The 14,650-nt window shown below is 38.7% G+C and overlaps 1 protein-coding gene across 1 annotated transcript in view; it reads right to left on the reverse strand.

The window, feature by feature from the left end:
* PLXDC2 (plexin domain containing 2) overlaps positions 1 to 14,650 on the reverse strand; it is a 286,298-nt gene that overhangs the window by 154,870 nt on the left and 116,778 nt on the right. The window contains exon 2 of the mRNA XM_082498988.1: positions 1,409 to 1,620. Within this exon, the coding sequence (XP_082355114.1) occupies positions 1,409 to 1,620 (212 nt within the window). The remainder of the gene's footprint in view (positions 1 to 1,408; positions 1,621 to 14,650) is intronic.

Here is a 14,650-nt window from a genome sequence, read left to right on the forward strand (position 1 = left end):
AACATCTTTCACTTCACCCGCTGAAGTAATTAGAAGGATTGCTCTGTGTCATGCCCGAGTGAATTGCTACAAGTATGGCCAGATGGGGATTACAGGGGGCAAAAACCAAATCATAAAAAAACCATGCAATTGAAAAATATAATTTACCAACTAGAAACTTCCATATTTATGCAAGAGGAAACATAGTTAGCGCTGTGCAAACTGGGAAGCTTAATAAACAACAAACACAAAACACACCTTAGAAAGCATTATTATTTTTTGACTCATGCTGTAGAGACACCATTGTCTCTACTGATGGGTTTTATATTGCTGTGCTTTTGTTATTGTGTAAGATAACAAACCCAAATCTGAAAGCTGTTTTGCTTGTCTGAGAGCGAGCTCCTCAGAACTAAAAAAAAAATAGCACCGTTGCTTTGGAAGCAGAATACAAAGACTCAAAATGTTAAACATAGCTTATTCCAAGCTGCATTTTATTGAAAAGTAGGATGCAGATTTTATTAATAAGAAACCCTCAAACCTAATACTAAAAAAAAAATAAATATACAATAATTATAATATTAAACCTTGCTAACTGTGTATAAAGACAAAAGTCAATTCATCCAGTGTGTTTATGTAGAACCACTAAAATGAAATAGCAGAATTCCCACAAATCATCATAGGCAGAGACATTTTGCACCGATCAATCACAATGTAACATTATGGTCAACTTTTGCTCTCCCTACACTACTGGAAACTGAGGACAGGTGTAAAGACTGAACTGGTGCTCACTTGGATTTACATTATGTTCATATGAGGGCAACCTGGCAGCTAAAGTTTTTTGAAAAAGCAATCAGAGGTTGAATGAAACCATAAAACAGGGAGAATGTCCCAGCATTTCATTTAGATGGATTTGATCCATGTTCTTCTTCTTTGGACAATCAACAATCTAATAGTACAAGCAAATTCTTTTAATGGCCAACCTGGAATTTTCTCCAGTTTCTTTAGGGCCTTTTCTCCTTCGTGTCTGGATATCATTCTCCACAAATACCAGGAAAAAACATCACAAATGGAGACATTTACCCAAATTTTTAAGTAATAATTAACTATTTTTTATTTAACTACTACTACTTCATTTTCCAGTTCTCTGACAATAACTGCTACACCATGGGACCTCCCACAACAGTTTTCCAGCAAAGAGAGAGACATCCTCAAGAGACTATCTTCAAAAGTCAGACAGGACAGGCTCCAGCCCCAGGACAGGAGAAAAAGCCAGCTGTCTATGTGCTGACAGGGTCACAAATACAAAGACCATGAGGTTCTCTGCCCCTATCAACGTTCAAATACACCGAAGTAAAATGTCTTCATTTTTTACTTGCCCCAAATCAAAAATAACAAATTGAATAGGAAAATAGATGAAATGAATTTCTACCTCAATCTGGGTGGTGTTGTCATGTCCCTCTTCAAGCAGCAGATCTGTGAAACCCCCCGGCTCCGTGGAATCCTGCCCCATGCTAGCTCTGTTGGTGTCGACTGATTTGAGAGACTCTGAGTGCCTTCTCCACCTGTGGCTGCTTACATATGAATCCACTCGCACATTTTCCTCCACTTGAGGGAAGCTCTGAACAACTTCATAAAATACACCTGTTTGACAACAACAACAACAACAAAAAAAAAGAACAAGAAAATAAGTCAGTGGAGCTTTGGTTTACTAATCATTACTGAAAACCTAACAGTAATCTTTTAATAAATGTTTTGAACCACTGTATAGCATAGCCAATATCTCTGATAAAGCTTCTACAACAGCATAAGAGTTTAAAAGAATAGATAGCATTCAAGAATTTGGACTAAATTTTGTATACTCCTCTACATATCCCAAGTGTTTTATTTCCTGCTTATTTTATGTCTGGGAAAAAGTTTTCCTTGTAACTTCTGTAACTTTAATACTTGCCTACCCATAGCTGTCAATTTTCAAAATAAAATATATCTAACAACAAAAAAAAATCACTTAATGATCTGACAAATCAAAAGTAGAAGAGGCAGAGAAACACTGGTACAGACTGAGCTTTTGCTACTGATTTTATGTAGCAAGAGCTTGGAAGCCACGGTGAAAGGCAGCCAAATAAACACTGTGAGAGGCATGAAATTCCCCAAAACATCTGTTCCAGTGTAAAAATAAAGCTGCCCCATTGTATAAGTGATAAATGCAAACGATGTGTGAAGTCTACAGACACTCACTATGTCCCCTGCAAAGGGTGAGCCATCGGGTCATGTGTTTTACATATTTCTTTTGGACTTTATTCATGCCCATTCACAACCTTTTCATGCTAGTAAAACTATCACCAGGGCAAAAGCATAGATTCTTCAGTAATTTCCAGTTTGCCTAATCCAAAACCCAAACTATTTTCTGTACATTTATTTCAGTTAACACTATCAAGAGGGGGTGGAGTAATTTTGCATACTTTGTACTAAAAATCAGATACGATTTTCATACTGTTTTCGGGTCAAGAAGGAGAAGTAAAGGGATGCTCAGTGCTTTCCACGTGCCAGGAAGAAGAGGATCTCATTCAAAAAACAGAACTGTCAGGTTCCAAATAAACTCTCAAGAGAAGTAGGAAAGTAAAAGAAAATTACTGAGAAAAAGGACAGACTGGTAAATAATTTGTAGAAATATTTCCATTGCTTCTGTTTGGCAGAAGCAAAGGAAGGAACCACTTCCAAGGTCCTTAATAAGCATCGCATATGTTGTCTAGGTACAGAAAAGACAGAAAAATAGAAAATTGGCTATCAAAGGTTTAAATAAGAAGTAATATTTTACTGCATCATAGCAGGAACAAGTTTAGGAGTCATGGATATAGGAGAATCTGCCAGACATTGTTCTTGACAGTCCAGAAAGAGTTACAGTCCAGAAGTACTCTAATAGGATTTAGGCTCTGTGTGATTCCATTTTTCTATCAAATTCCCCGAAATCTACTAAACTTATTTCCTAAGCTATTTGATCACTCTCAGCCACACTGAAATTAATATGAGCTGAAGGTCCTTTGTCACCCAGAGAAATCAAGATTTAATAAAGATGCAGAATAAGCTATCCCGGGCCATAACTTTCCCCAGAACCCAAGTAATCAGACTTCTTTTCTTTAATTGGTGGCTTTTTGAAACCTGTTTCCTTGCATTTCTTAAAAAGCCTTAGAATGCTCGTCTTCAACAAATTGCCACCGCGCTCCCTGTTTTATCAAGCAATCGGCTGCCAGATGCAGAGGGACAGCTCAGCAGAGATGAACTAACTAATTCCTCCGCGGTCCTTATCAAAATCTATGGAAAGCTGCCCTCCCTGCTTCAGCTTGGAGGCACCCACCATGCTGTTATGGGGATAAGGGCATCCGAAAGCTGACAGACGGCAAACTTCTCAGATACAATCACAGATAGGCACATTCTGCCTTGTGCTACGCAAGGCCTGAAGTTGGATCCGTGGAGGCAACGTCTGCCCTCCCGCTGGCAGCCGGGTCTGCGGCACTAAGGCACCTCAGCACCTTCTGCGAGGCACGGGGAGCATCAGACACCTACAAACAGGGATCCCAGGCCACTGTGCAACAGCTACGTGCCTGCAGGACCTTGCTCCCTTCTTCTCAAGCGTCTTCCCCAGCTGCCCTCGATGGCTCAAAACCCACATTCAGAGAGGCAAAAAGCCAATTTACCCTCATTTTACACTCCCACTGCAGCCAACTCGTTTTACGGTCAACTATCAACATGTTGAGGCAATCAGTGAAATTAGCAAATAGAAAATGCAAAAGTTAGGGAAGGGCCCTGAATCCTATCCACCCCAGGCTGAGCCTTTTGTGTAAAGGAAAGCACTTACACTCTGTTCTCCCGCATCCTGAATAGAAATGAATATGGTTTCTAAGCTTTAAGGTGTTGTAACATAAACTGCTTTTAAAAAGAATAATAATATAGTGCTGGAGAGAAAGTAATAAGCACATTTAGGCACTTTCGCTGGCTTGGAAATTCTACACATTTTACTCCATAATTTTCTTTTACAGTATAATTGCGTCATGGCATCTGCAAAATTTGGCATGGGCCATTCCCCATTAGAGAAACATTTGATGTTGTCAGTGCACAACTTTTATCCTGCTCCAACTATTTTAATTAATTACTTTTCTCTTGAAATATAGAAAATCTTCTAAACCACGTTGTTACTGAACTATTACACTGATAAATATTATTTTACAGGTACAAGCTATACTGACATAAGGAAGCTTTATAATCATCTAACTGTATTCAGAATTCCTTAAATCCTTCTACATTTACTAGTAGAAAGAATTAAAAGCAAGAACTGATAACGTTTTCAGTTCAAAACTAGTCTTTGGGTTTTTTTCACCATTATCCGTGAAAGCTTCCACTAGAGTTACCACTAGACTCGTTAACTGTCCTGGAGTGGCAGAGGGGGGATACTGAAGCTAAAACATGAGATAAAATCTGGATGTATTTTCAGGAAACAAAGAGAGAAATTTACTCTAGGCTTCCTCCTTCCTTAAACCTTTTCCTTAAGCTACCGGGGATGGAGAGAGAGGTGATGGGCCGGGCCTGGCCAGACCAGCTCTGATCCAGTGGTCTCCGGTTTATCCCGACACATCTCTGATGCTGAGAAAGTGACAAGGTTTTTTTTTTTTAAGTGAGCTGAACAGGGTGTTTTCTGTTCCTTTTATGTAAATATCATTGAAATAAGTAATTCATATAAATTCTCAGATAACTGATAGATAAATTAATTTTCAAGTTCTAAACACAGGCAGCTCACAAAGAAAAAGCACCCAGAGACCTAAAAACCCAATACTTTACAAGTTAGAACTATTTCATGTTTCTGGTTGAAATCTCTGTGTAGCTAATAAATCACATAAAAGGCATTTTAGAGGAAATGTACCAAAGCACTATACTCTTATCTTTTAGATCTCAGAGCTTGCACCTAATTAACACTGAAGGAGAACATGTCATTCAAGTCAATAGGAAAGCAGCCAAATGCTGTAATATCTGATTAATAATAAACTCATAATATTGGCAAACATAGATGAGTAGTAACTTGTTCAACCTGTATGAACAGAGACTCAGAACTATAATAAGCCTTCAAATCAGTTAAAACTGGAGCTTCAGTTTTCAGCTGATATTTTTACGTGGAAACCACAAGAGTGTTACATATAGTCCTGTCAATGGCATGCGAATACCTCAGAGTAAAGGTCTGTAGAGCTGATATTGTACTGTGGTATTTTAGAAGCAGTGAAAATAGACTACAGGACTTTCTAATGAATATGTAATTGAGCTGGTGTTTTGGTCTGATCTTTCAGCTCTTGTCCTTGAAGTTTTCATAAAATTAGCAATGAAAATCATTGTCTGCAGCTCCTTTCCCCTTGGGTTAAGTTAAAATTTAAGATTTTAAGTCTGTGTTGAATAAAGCGAGAAAGGCAGTGGGGTGGGAGCGAGGGAAACAAATCTATAAAAACCTTGCAGCACTCTGAGACGATTTGGAGTTAATGACTGAGTGTTGGCAAGTTCAGAAACTCCTGTCACACTTGGCCAGTTCAACCCTTTGTAGTCGATGTGATTAATCAGAATTACCACCAAAGGTTTTCAGGGATTAGGGGCATCATTCACACAAACTGGAACGACCTACGCTGAATATTTATAGAGAGGAGATTGAGGAAGGGGAATGGGTAAAAATTACAGATGGGCTCACTTTCACTCACATCTAGGACAGGTGCTTCAAATGTCCTCCTGTGCAGGTTTATACGCTCACAGGAAAGACTTTTAAAAGATTTTGGCATCTATTGCCTAAACCACCATATACCCAGATTATAGCTTTTTGACTACCTTAGCTTGCATTTTATCAAGTACCGAACAAGCTTTTAAACTGTAGTAAGATAACCTGATGGATGTCACATGACCGAAACCTGTATCTTCTTGTACATCAGGACGCGACTTTTGAGGTGGCTCAGCTAGTCTGAGGTTTTGGGCAGGCAGACGTGTGTCCTGTACCACAAAATACACAGAACTGCTTAATGCATATCATTAACATAAATCAATGCTGAAAGTGGACAACAACGGAATACATAGAGAAGTTTGGCTACTTCAGTGTTGTGAATTACGCAAGCAGCTCTTATAGATTGGAATTGCGGATTGGGCTATCCGAGAAGGATGTGCTGAAAGGAAAGAAGCTGCCTGACTATGGCAGGGCCACGGGTTCTCTGCTTTGCCAAGCCTGGCCTCAAACTAAATGGGAAAAATTATAACTAAATAAAACCAAAATGAAACAGCAGAGCTTGACAAGTAAGACAGCTTGGATTTAGTAGGGACGTCTTGTCGGCATAAAGTTTTATTTAAAATGAAGATCTAGCTCTCACTTTACAAGAAAAAAGAAACATTCAAAATTTTATGGACAGCAATGTAACCAAAGGGGAAAGAAACCCCCTTTTGAAACAAAAAAAGGCAAATAGGTTAATCCTCTACCATTCATTCAAATGTTTTTTGGTTGGTTTTTTTTCATAAGATCAGACAGAAGTTCATGGAATGTTTCAGCACATCAGAATTTCAGAATTGCATTTCTGAAAAACATGTGTTAATTACATTTCATGATTGCACATATTTAGGCCAACTCTGCAATTTGACTAATTTCATAAATGCACCATAATCAACAAGAATTTTTTTGAAAGCCCAGAAATACACACTGAAACCTCTATTCAACAGATTGCTTGTGAGAGACAGTATCATCTTTCTAAATCTGACACAGCCTAAATGCCAGCAAAATTAAATATTAAATACCCAAATTTATTCATCAAGACACTGAAAATGCCATCATACTCTTTTAAGTTAAGTAAATTTCTATAGCCCATCTCATGAATCTTTATTTGTACTATGACCATTTTATTAGTAAAGATGTGAAACCAACAAATGTTGGTGGAAGATATGAATACTGGATCCATGAAGTGACAGACTCTTCAAAACACAAACGTTCCTTTAAAAGATTCTCCAAGTAGAGTGCTCATATACTGAATGCCCAATATCACAGCAAAATAAATCATACTTATCATAAGAAGACGAATTTCCAGTTTAAATTATCTCTTCCTATGGACAGCTCAACGCTATAGAGACTTTTTTTTCGGCTGTACCTGATTCATGGGACTAGGACCCATTGCATTTTTCTGATCTTAATTTAGGAAAGAAATACATGATATAAGATAAGAAATATAAGATATGCTTGACTTCAATATGTCCATGATAATGATAGGATCAATTTCTTTACAAACTCATACATAATATGATTTGTAAAAACTATCCCACAGTGACAATGAGCACACAAAAACCTCTGTCAATTGTGATCATGATTTTAAAAACAACATAAGACCACGCCCTGACATTTTCTTTTTAAAGCTTGGCTGAGACTGCTAAAATAATTTTAATATTAGGTGCCAGAATGACGCTTAGGATGATCCTATTTTCACCAGCAGGGGATGAGAATTTGTATGGCCTGCAAAGGGAGTTAGAGGTTAATGATAATAAAATTCTTAATGATGGCAGATTACGATCACAGTACTGAAACTACTGCCATTGAATTGTAAGCTCAGAACAACAAATCAATGTCTAAAATAACAACACCATCTTGATGCATGTTTTTCTTGCAATTATACAATAAACAGCTACTAAGTCTCGTGTCTAATATGGAGTTAGTATCAATAATAATAGGTACTATGACAGGGAAAGAACATAACTGGTAATTTCCTTACATGTTCCTTTTATCAACAATATGAATTCAGACTTTTACCTCTGCAACATCTTTCTATTCAATAATTATTTTTCACCATTAGTGGTCCCAAGGAGCATAGTACCACACTTCCAGAACCTTATCGTAATCAAAGCTACAATTGCTTTGGTTGTTTGGTTTTTTTTTTTGTTGTTGTTGTTGTTTTTTAAATTGTCTTATTTCCTTTCATTTTGCCATTATTGATGTAATCATACTGGTAAATTAAAATGGTATGGGTAAAGTCAGGAGTTTGCGTCCACTGGTAACTTTGTTTAGCATACATCAACACTGAGGAAATACTGTCTAATTCCAGCTTCACTCATACTCTCCAGCTACATAAACACAATAATCTAACATGCACATTGGATTTATAAGCAATCTGATTATAGCCTTATAATGTATTAGGGATTTGGTTTCCTACTTTTCCTGTCATTTCCACTCGGGGACCAGGACCTAAGTTTATTGCTAAATGGATACATGCAGAACAGAACAAAAGGCAACAACTCGTGCCTCAGAGAAGGCTTGCAGCCTTGAAGGTGCTGGGTAATAATAGAAGGGAGAGAGGGTTTTGGTCAGTAAACAGTGATATCAGTCATCATCAAAAATTGAACCAGTATCAATATTTTGAAGCCATTATAGTAAGAAGAAGATTTAAAAAGGAAAAAAAAAAAAAGATGTCTTATCATTTGATGTACTTAATTTTTTTTTATACGCACAATCTAGATGGATTTAAGTAGCTTTCGCAACTGAGGTTTGAACACTGACAAGAGTCCAGGGAACAGCAATGCCAACAGAAGTAGAAGGCATATAACATTTCACACGAACTAGGCTCTTACGTGTCTCATGCACATCTGCATCCCACAGGCGCAGACCTCTTGTCTTACTTTTGGAACAGTAAAAATACAATTATGTTTACGTTAACAATGCAGAGTATAATCCTTTATTGCGACCCTCTGCTTTCTGAGACAGGGAGACAAAATCACTTTGAAAGGAAGCCACAGAAAATGCAGATGCAATTGAGTCTAGTTTAGCCTTTCCTTACAAAAGAAGGTCTAATAGGCTTAGATACCCAGCCATGGCAAATTCAATTTGAGTACTAGTCAGCATCCCTATTATCAAAAACACAGAAAAAACAGAACTTTGTAGTTCTGATTTAATAGAAAACTCTGCAGATGTACTGTTACTAATGTGATATTTTCCAGAGCTTTCAGGTGGATCGGGTCAGAGAGCTGGACCTCGTGGAATGCACAAGAAAATTCAAAACCGTGCTGTTCATGCCTATCTAAACTCAGTATACAATGCACAACTGAAATAGTTTCTTCAGTTGAAAAATGGTAGAGGGTTTACTTTCGCCTTAAGTTTTTCTTGTCTCAGCTGCTGTAACTTCAGTATAGCTTCTCCTCACATAGCTTTGATCTTTGCTATGTATACAACCATTTTTTAACGCTGGCCTTCAAACTTTTTTTCAGCTGGAGATCTCTACAAATTTCCTAGTAGACTCGTAGATTTAAGCCTACTCAAAGAAATGCTGCCTGCTTTTTGTTTTCCTCTTCTTCATTGCAGCACACAATTTTGCGTTATAGAAGGGAAGGAAGCCTGACTCGCTAATCTCACCTGACTAGCAGAAAAGAGGTGCTCCCTCATACATTGAACAGTGCTGAGATTCTTCGTTTTGGCCTTTTACTTTCAGCTGCCCATATTCAGTATGCTTAACATCACTTAATGTTTTCACACCATACAAATAGGTTTCATATTCACATTCCCAGTAACATTTCTAATAATTATTAGTAATGCAGATACCCAGTATACCTAGATGAATATTTATCATATACTAAGTTTCCACTTAAAGGAAAAAGAAACATAGCTGTAATGTTCTTATGTCCCTGGCAGACAACTCAAAATATTCATAACTGTATTTTCTTGTGGATTATCAAACTACAGCATAGAAAAGCAGGAAAATAACATGTTTTAAATAATTTGTGGTTTTCTGATTAACCATCGTAGCAATAATGTCAAAACGTTGATTCACATGTAATTTATGCATCTTCTGTCCAAAACTCACTATATCACAAACCCTTGCAAAGCCACAAAATTATCTGTGTAGAAAGCAGCAAAAAATACAGAATTCAACAAAAAATTGTCCTGCTAAAAGAAATGGAGATCTCTCTATAATATTCTATTTATATGCAAATTCTTGCTTTTCCAACCTAGATTCAAAGGTTTTTCAGAGAATACTAATACCAACTGTACCTTATTTAAACACTTTAGACAAAAGTTTATAAAGATTTCTTTTCTAGTCAATAACTGGGTTACAGTACGATTGCCAATATCGGACACTAGCATTTAGAGCTATCTCCAATGTGTCCACCTCACAGTTCTAATTTGAAAGCATCTTTCTTTTTCCCAAAGGATCTACCAAACCTGTGCACTAGAACAACCCAAGGATGCCAGCTCCATGCTGGTTCAGCTTCTCCTCTAGATCCAGGCTTAACCAGAATGAACAAGCAATCCATTCAGCTAGAAGACACAGACAGTGGGATTGAGTGCACCCTCAGCAAGTTGGCCCCCGACACCAAGCCGTGTGGGGAGGTCAACATGCTGGAGGGAGGGGATGCCATCCAGAGGGACCTGAACAGGCCTGAGAGGTGAGCCTATACAAACCTCATGAAGCTTAACAAGGCCAAGTGCAAAATCCTGAACCTGGGTTGGGGCAATCCCATGCACAAATACAGGCTGAGTGGAGAATGGATTGAGAGCAGCCCTGAGGAGAAGGACTCGGGGGTATTGGTTGATGAGAAGCTCAACATGTGCACTTGCAGCCCAAAAAAAGCCAACCACATCCTGGGCTGCATCAAAAGAAGCGTGGCCAGCAGGTAGAGGGAAGTGATTCTGCCCCTCTACTCTGCTCTTGTGAGATCCCACCTGGAGTACTGTGTTCAGCTCTGGGACCTTCAAGGTAAGAAGGACATGGACCTGTTGGAGTGAGTCCAGAGGAGGGCCACAAAGATGATCAGAGGGCTGGCGCACCTCTGCTATGAGGACAGGCTGAGAGAGTTGGGGTTGTTCAGCTTGGAGAAGAGAAGGCTCCAGGGAAACCTTAAAGCGGCCTTCCAGTACCTAAACATGGCCTACAAGAAAGATGGGGAGGGACTATTTATCAGGACTCTTTATCAGGACTGTAGTGACAGGACAAGGGGTAACGTTTTTAAACTGAAAGAGGGTAGATTTAGATTAGATATTAGGAAGCAATTCTTTACTCTGAGGGTGTTAAGACAGGTTGCCCAGAGAAGTTGTGGAGGCCCCATCCCCGGCGGTGTTCAAGGCCAGGCTGGACGGGGCTTTGAGAAACTTGGTCTAGCAGAGGGTGTCCCTGCCCATGGCAGTTGGAACAAGATGATCTTTAAGGTCCCTTTCAACTCTAACCATTCTATGATTCTGTAAGACATGCATGAATGTGCACAGATATGCAGATGATAAAATGGAGTTAAAAAGTTAGATGGACAATTTTGCAGTCATATCATTAGGACTAATTTCTGCTTCTGGGCAGCAGAGAAAAGCATACAAAAATGCAGCAGTCGTCATAATTTGAACTGCAGCATATGTCTGGAACTCCTTTTGCATGACTTATCATTGGAGAAGACAGCAAATACCTGGGATGTATGAAACTGTGTTAGCTTGGCTAATATATGCGCTTCCCATCAGTCAGTGGCAAATGCAACTTTGGTAGAAGGGTTATCTTCAGTTTTCGCCTGAGGAAAAGCCAGAGGCTAAGACAGATGCAAGCCCCGTTGCTTGAAAAATGGGCTAGCACAGACAGCGCTAGGTTTTTTGTAGTGTGCAGAGGCAAAGAGCAGCAATTCCAGGGACACCGCTCTGGCGGAGACAACATCGGTTAGCTCTCCACAGGCCTGTCACTCACTGGTGCTGGAGCAGCATCAGAGGGTAATTGGCTTCCTGGGTAGCCTTGTCAAGCTGACTACGAGTCAGGCACAGGGATCAATGTCAGCGTTCACACCAAAGGCAACCACGCTGGACTTGGTGGCTCAAGCAAAGAGAGATGGACAGGAAAACCGAGCTCATACATCGACACAACGGAGCTACCCATACATACATGTATACGCAACATCACTTTGCAGGCATAGATTAAAATCTGAGCAACCCGGCACAGTGGAAATAAGAGAAGAAAGGCAGCATAACACCTCATCTGCTACAACAAACACTGAGAGACACCCAGACCAAAGTTTTCCTCTCCTCCCTCGTCAGAAGTGCCCAACAGACTGTATTCACCTTGTTAACAAGTTTGTCTACAAACAGGGACAAACTCCTAAGCCCCTTACTCACTCCTAACTCATTTCTTACTGAGTCTGTGTCAGTGGGCTGAAACACAGCCTACATAAAGAGTGCCACCGCTCAGAACTCAAACCAACCCGGACATCTTCAAACAAGGCAGGTCACGCAACGTAGCCCCGGCGCGACGGAAACATGACACATTTCTCCTGCTGTGTCCTCAGTTCCCTCTGCCCCCCTCACAGGAGTAGAAAGGAAGTGGTTTGCGGTATTAGATGTTTAACAGAGCTCAGGATTTGGAAAACTGGAAAATGAACAAGCAATTGCCATTGCTCAAAAATGTGTAGCAGGGAATGCAATAGTATCTGAAATTATAACAGCTGGAGAAAAAAGCTGCACGACTTTTCTTCCACTGTGCTGGTAAAGGAAAGTTTTTGAAGATGGAAAAGTTAAAATTTACAACTGTTTGTGGAGACATAACTTGGGCTTTCCTTCAGCTCAATGCTAAAATGTACAAAGTGATTTCAGAGAGAACTTAAATTTTAAACCCCTTCATTTTCACTATGGATTAAATAAGGAAATTTTATATCGTCTTTCATTTTCTGCACATAAAGGTTTCCTAGACCAACAGCGATTCAGGATTTAGAAAGATTATGCTAGCTCCAAGTAAATAGATTGATCATTTGTGGAATTAATGAATTCATTTAATAAAAAGTGAAGGCTTAGTGCCAGAACTTGCTACACTGTGGTGTCAAGACAGGGTTTTCATAAAACATCCTGCAAAAAGTAAAAGTAGTAAATTGGCACGTTCAAACATGGAATTGCTCCAAGGGTCAGGAAAAATAAAGATGGTCTCACTGGGCTTATGTGGTGGGGTTACATGTTCAGGTCAGCAATGATTGAGAAATACATTAAAAGTTAGTACTTTAAAATTCTCAAGATGTTTTGTGACCTAATTTTCTTGGCTGTACAGATACACTGAATTATGCTTACTGTGTTTTCGTCTTGAGGCTTTTTCTGTAGAGATAGGATGGTCAAGAAATGACAGTGATAATCTTTTTAGAAGATGAGTTATAAGCTTGCTTCAGTGTCTCTTCACCCTCAACCTGCAATTGCAGTTCAACTTACATTTCTCTATACGTTTACCCAGTTCCTTCATTTCTCTATCTTTTGTTCAAAAAGAATAAGTCAAAACTCTAAAAACAAGATCTCTTGCCTTCCATTTTCATCCATGTACATTAAGTAGGTATTTTCAGGACTTCTGGAAACATAATAATGATTTTAAATGATAAGGGCTCCAGTCCGGCCTGATGCAGTGAGTCAGTACTGTAGATATGGCCTTCTGTAAGACCAGCCTCTAGAGAAGTCAGAACCGTTCAACTTTCCAGGAAGCGCAAGAGAAAACTAACTAACTATAGTAAATATATATGGTGTAGAGATGGATTCTATAAAAGGAACCAAAAACGTACTGTGAAAGCCTGAGTTATTTTTTTTTATAGTACTATTTTGCATAATAGCTCAATGGCATAGCAGCTCAATGGATGCGTCGCTTTTGCTGTCTGTAAGATGCAGATAATGATACTGGCTTTGTCTGTTAAACATATTCTGTGTTACTGATGACAAGAGCTAGATAATAGCTATGTACTATTTTATTACTGAAATGCCATTGTTTATTTCTTCCAGACTCTCTGTTGCTGTGCAGGGGCGAACTATTTTCTGTTTTATCAAACGAAGATTAAATTTTTCACTGAAATTAAAATGGGTCTAAATGCCTTCAGCTTCTTTTCAGGAAAAATTCTCATTTTAGCTTCATTGGGAGATCTGCTGGAGAAAAACATCATGTTTCTCGCACACTAATGGGAGGAAATGAGAGCAGAGACTGTTGTTAAGCTCTGGCACAAAATCTGCATTTCTAGACTTGATGTGGGAACAAAAAAATAAATAAATCGTACATTAAGGAGGAATTGTTGTAGATATGTATTTAGAGTCAAAGAACAGCTGTATTAAAGCTATCAAGAAGCAGAGACATAAAAATAAGAATTAAGCCAGTTAGAGAGATGAATGATAGAAAGACATTATTTGTTTGGCAGAAAAGAAATAATCCGTTTGAAAACTGGCAGAGATACTGGGGAAGCAGAAGAGAAAATATTGCATCAGTCTTGAAACTTGTCAAAGCAATGAAATTATCTAGCAAATGTTTAATTGGACTGCCCGACATATGGAGTATTGAATATTGCTTTTCTCTTCTCCCAAAAACCAGACAAACTAGTACTGTAGACTGTGCAGATATGGGGAGTAAAGTGCAGGAAAGGTATGTTTTCACAGTTTTTACCTAATGAACAGGACTGGAAGGACTCAACTCTTATGAAGGGGGTTCAGAATCTAAAAATAAAGTATAGTTTTTATATATATTACCTTTGACACTGTTTACATGCAGTTCCATTGTGCCTAAATAAAATTGCTGGCTTCCACTTTTAATACACGGAACTTACATGGAACTCAATTATTTGGCTAGACATAAAGAAATACTGAATAAATGTGTGGGATTTTTTTTTTTTTGGTGTTATACACCTTCCAATTCTACCACAAAATTCTCAAGAAAAA

Source organism: Vanellus vanellus (genome assembly GCF_965231255.1).
Source record: "Vanellus vanellus genome assembly, chromosome: 2".
In the NCBI taxonomy this organism is placed as follows: Eukaryota; Metazoa; Chordata; class Aves; order Charadriiformes; family Charadriidae; genus Vanellus; species Vanellus vanellus.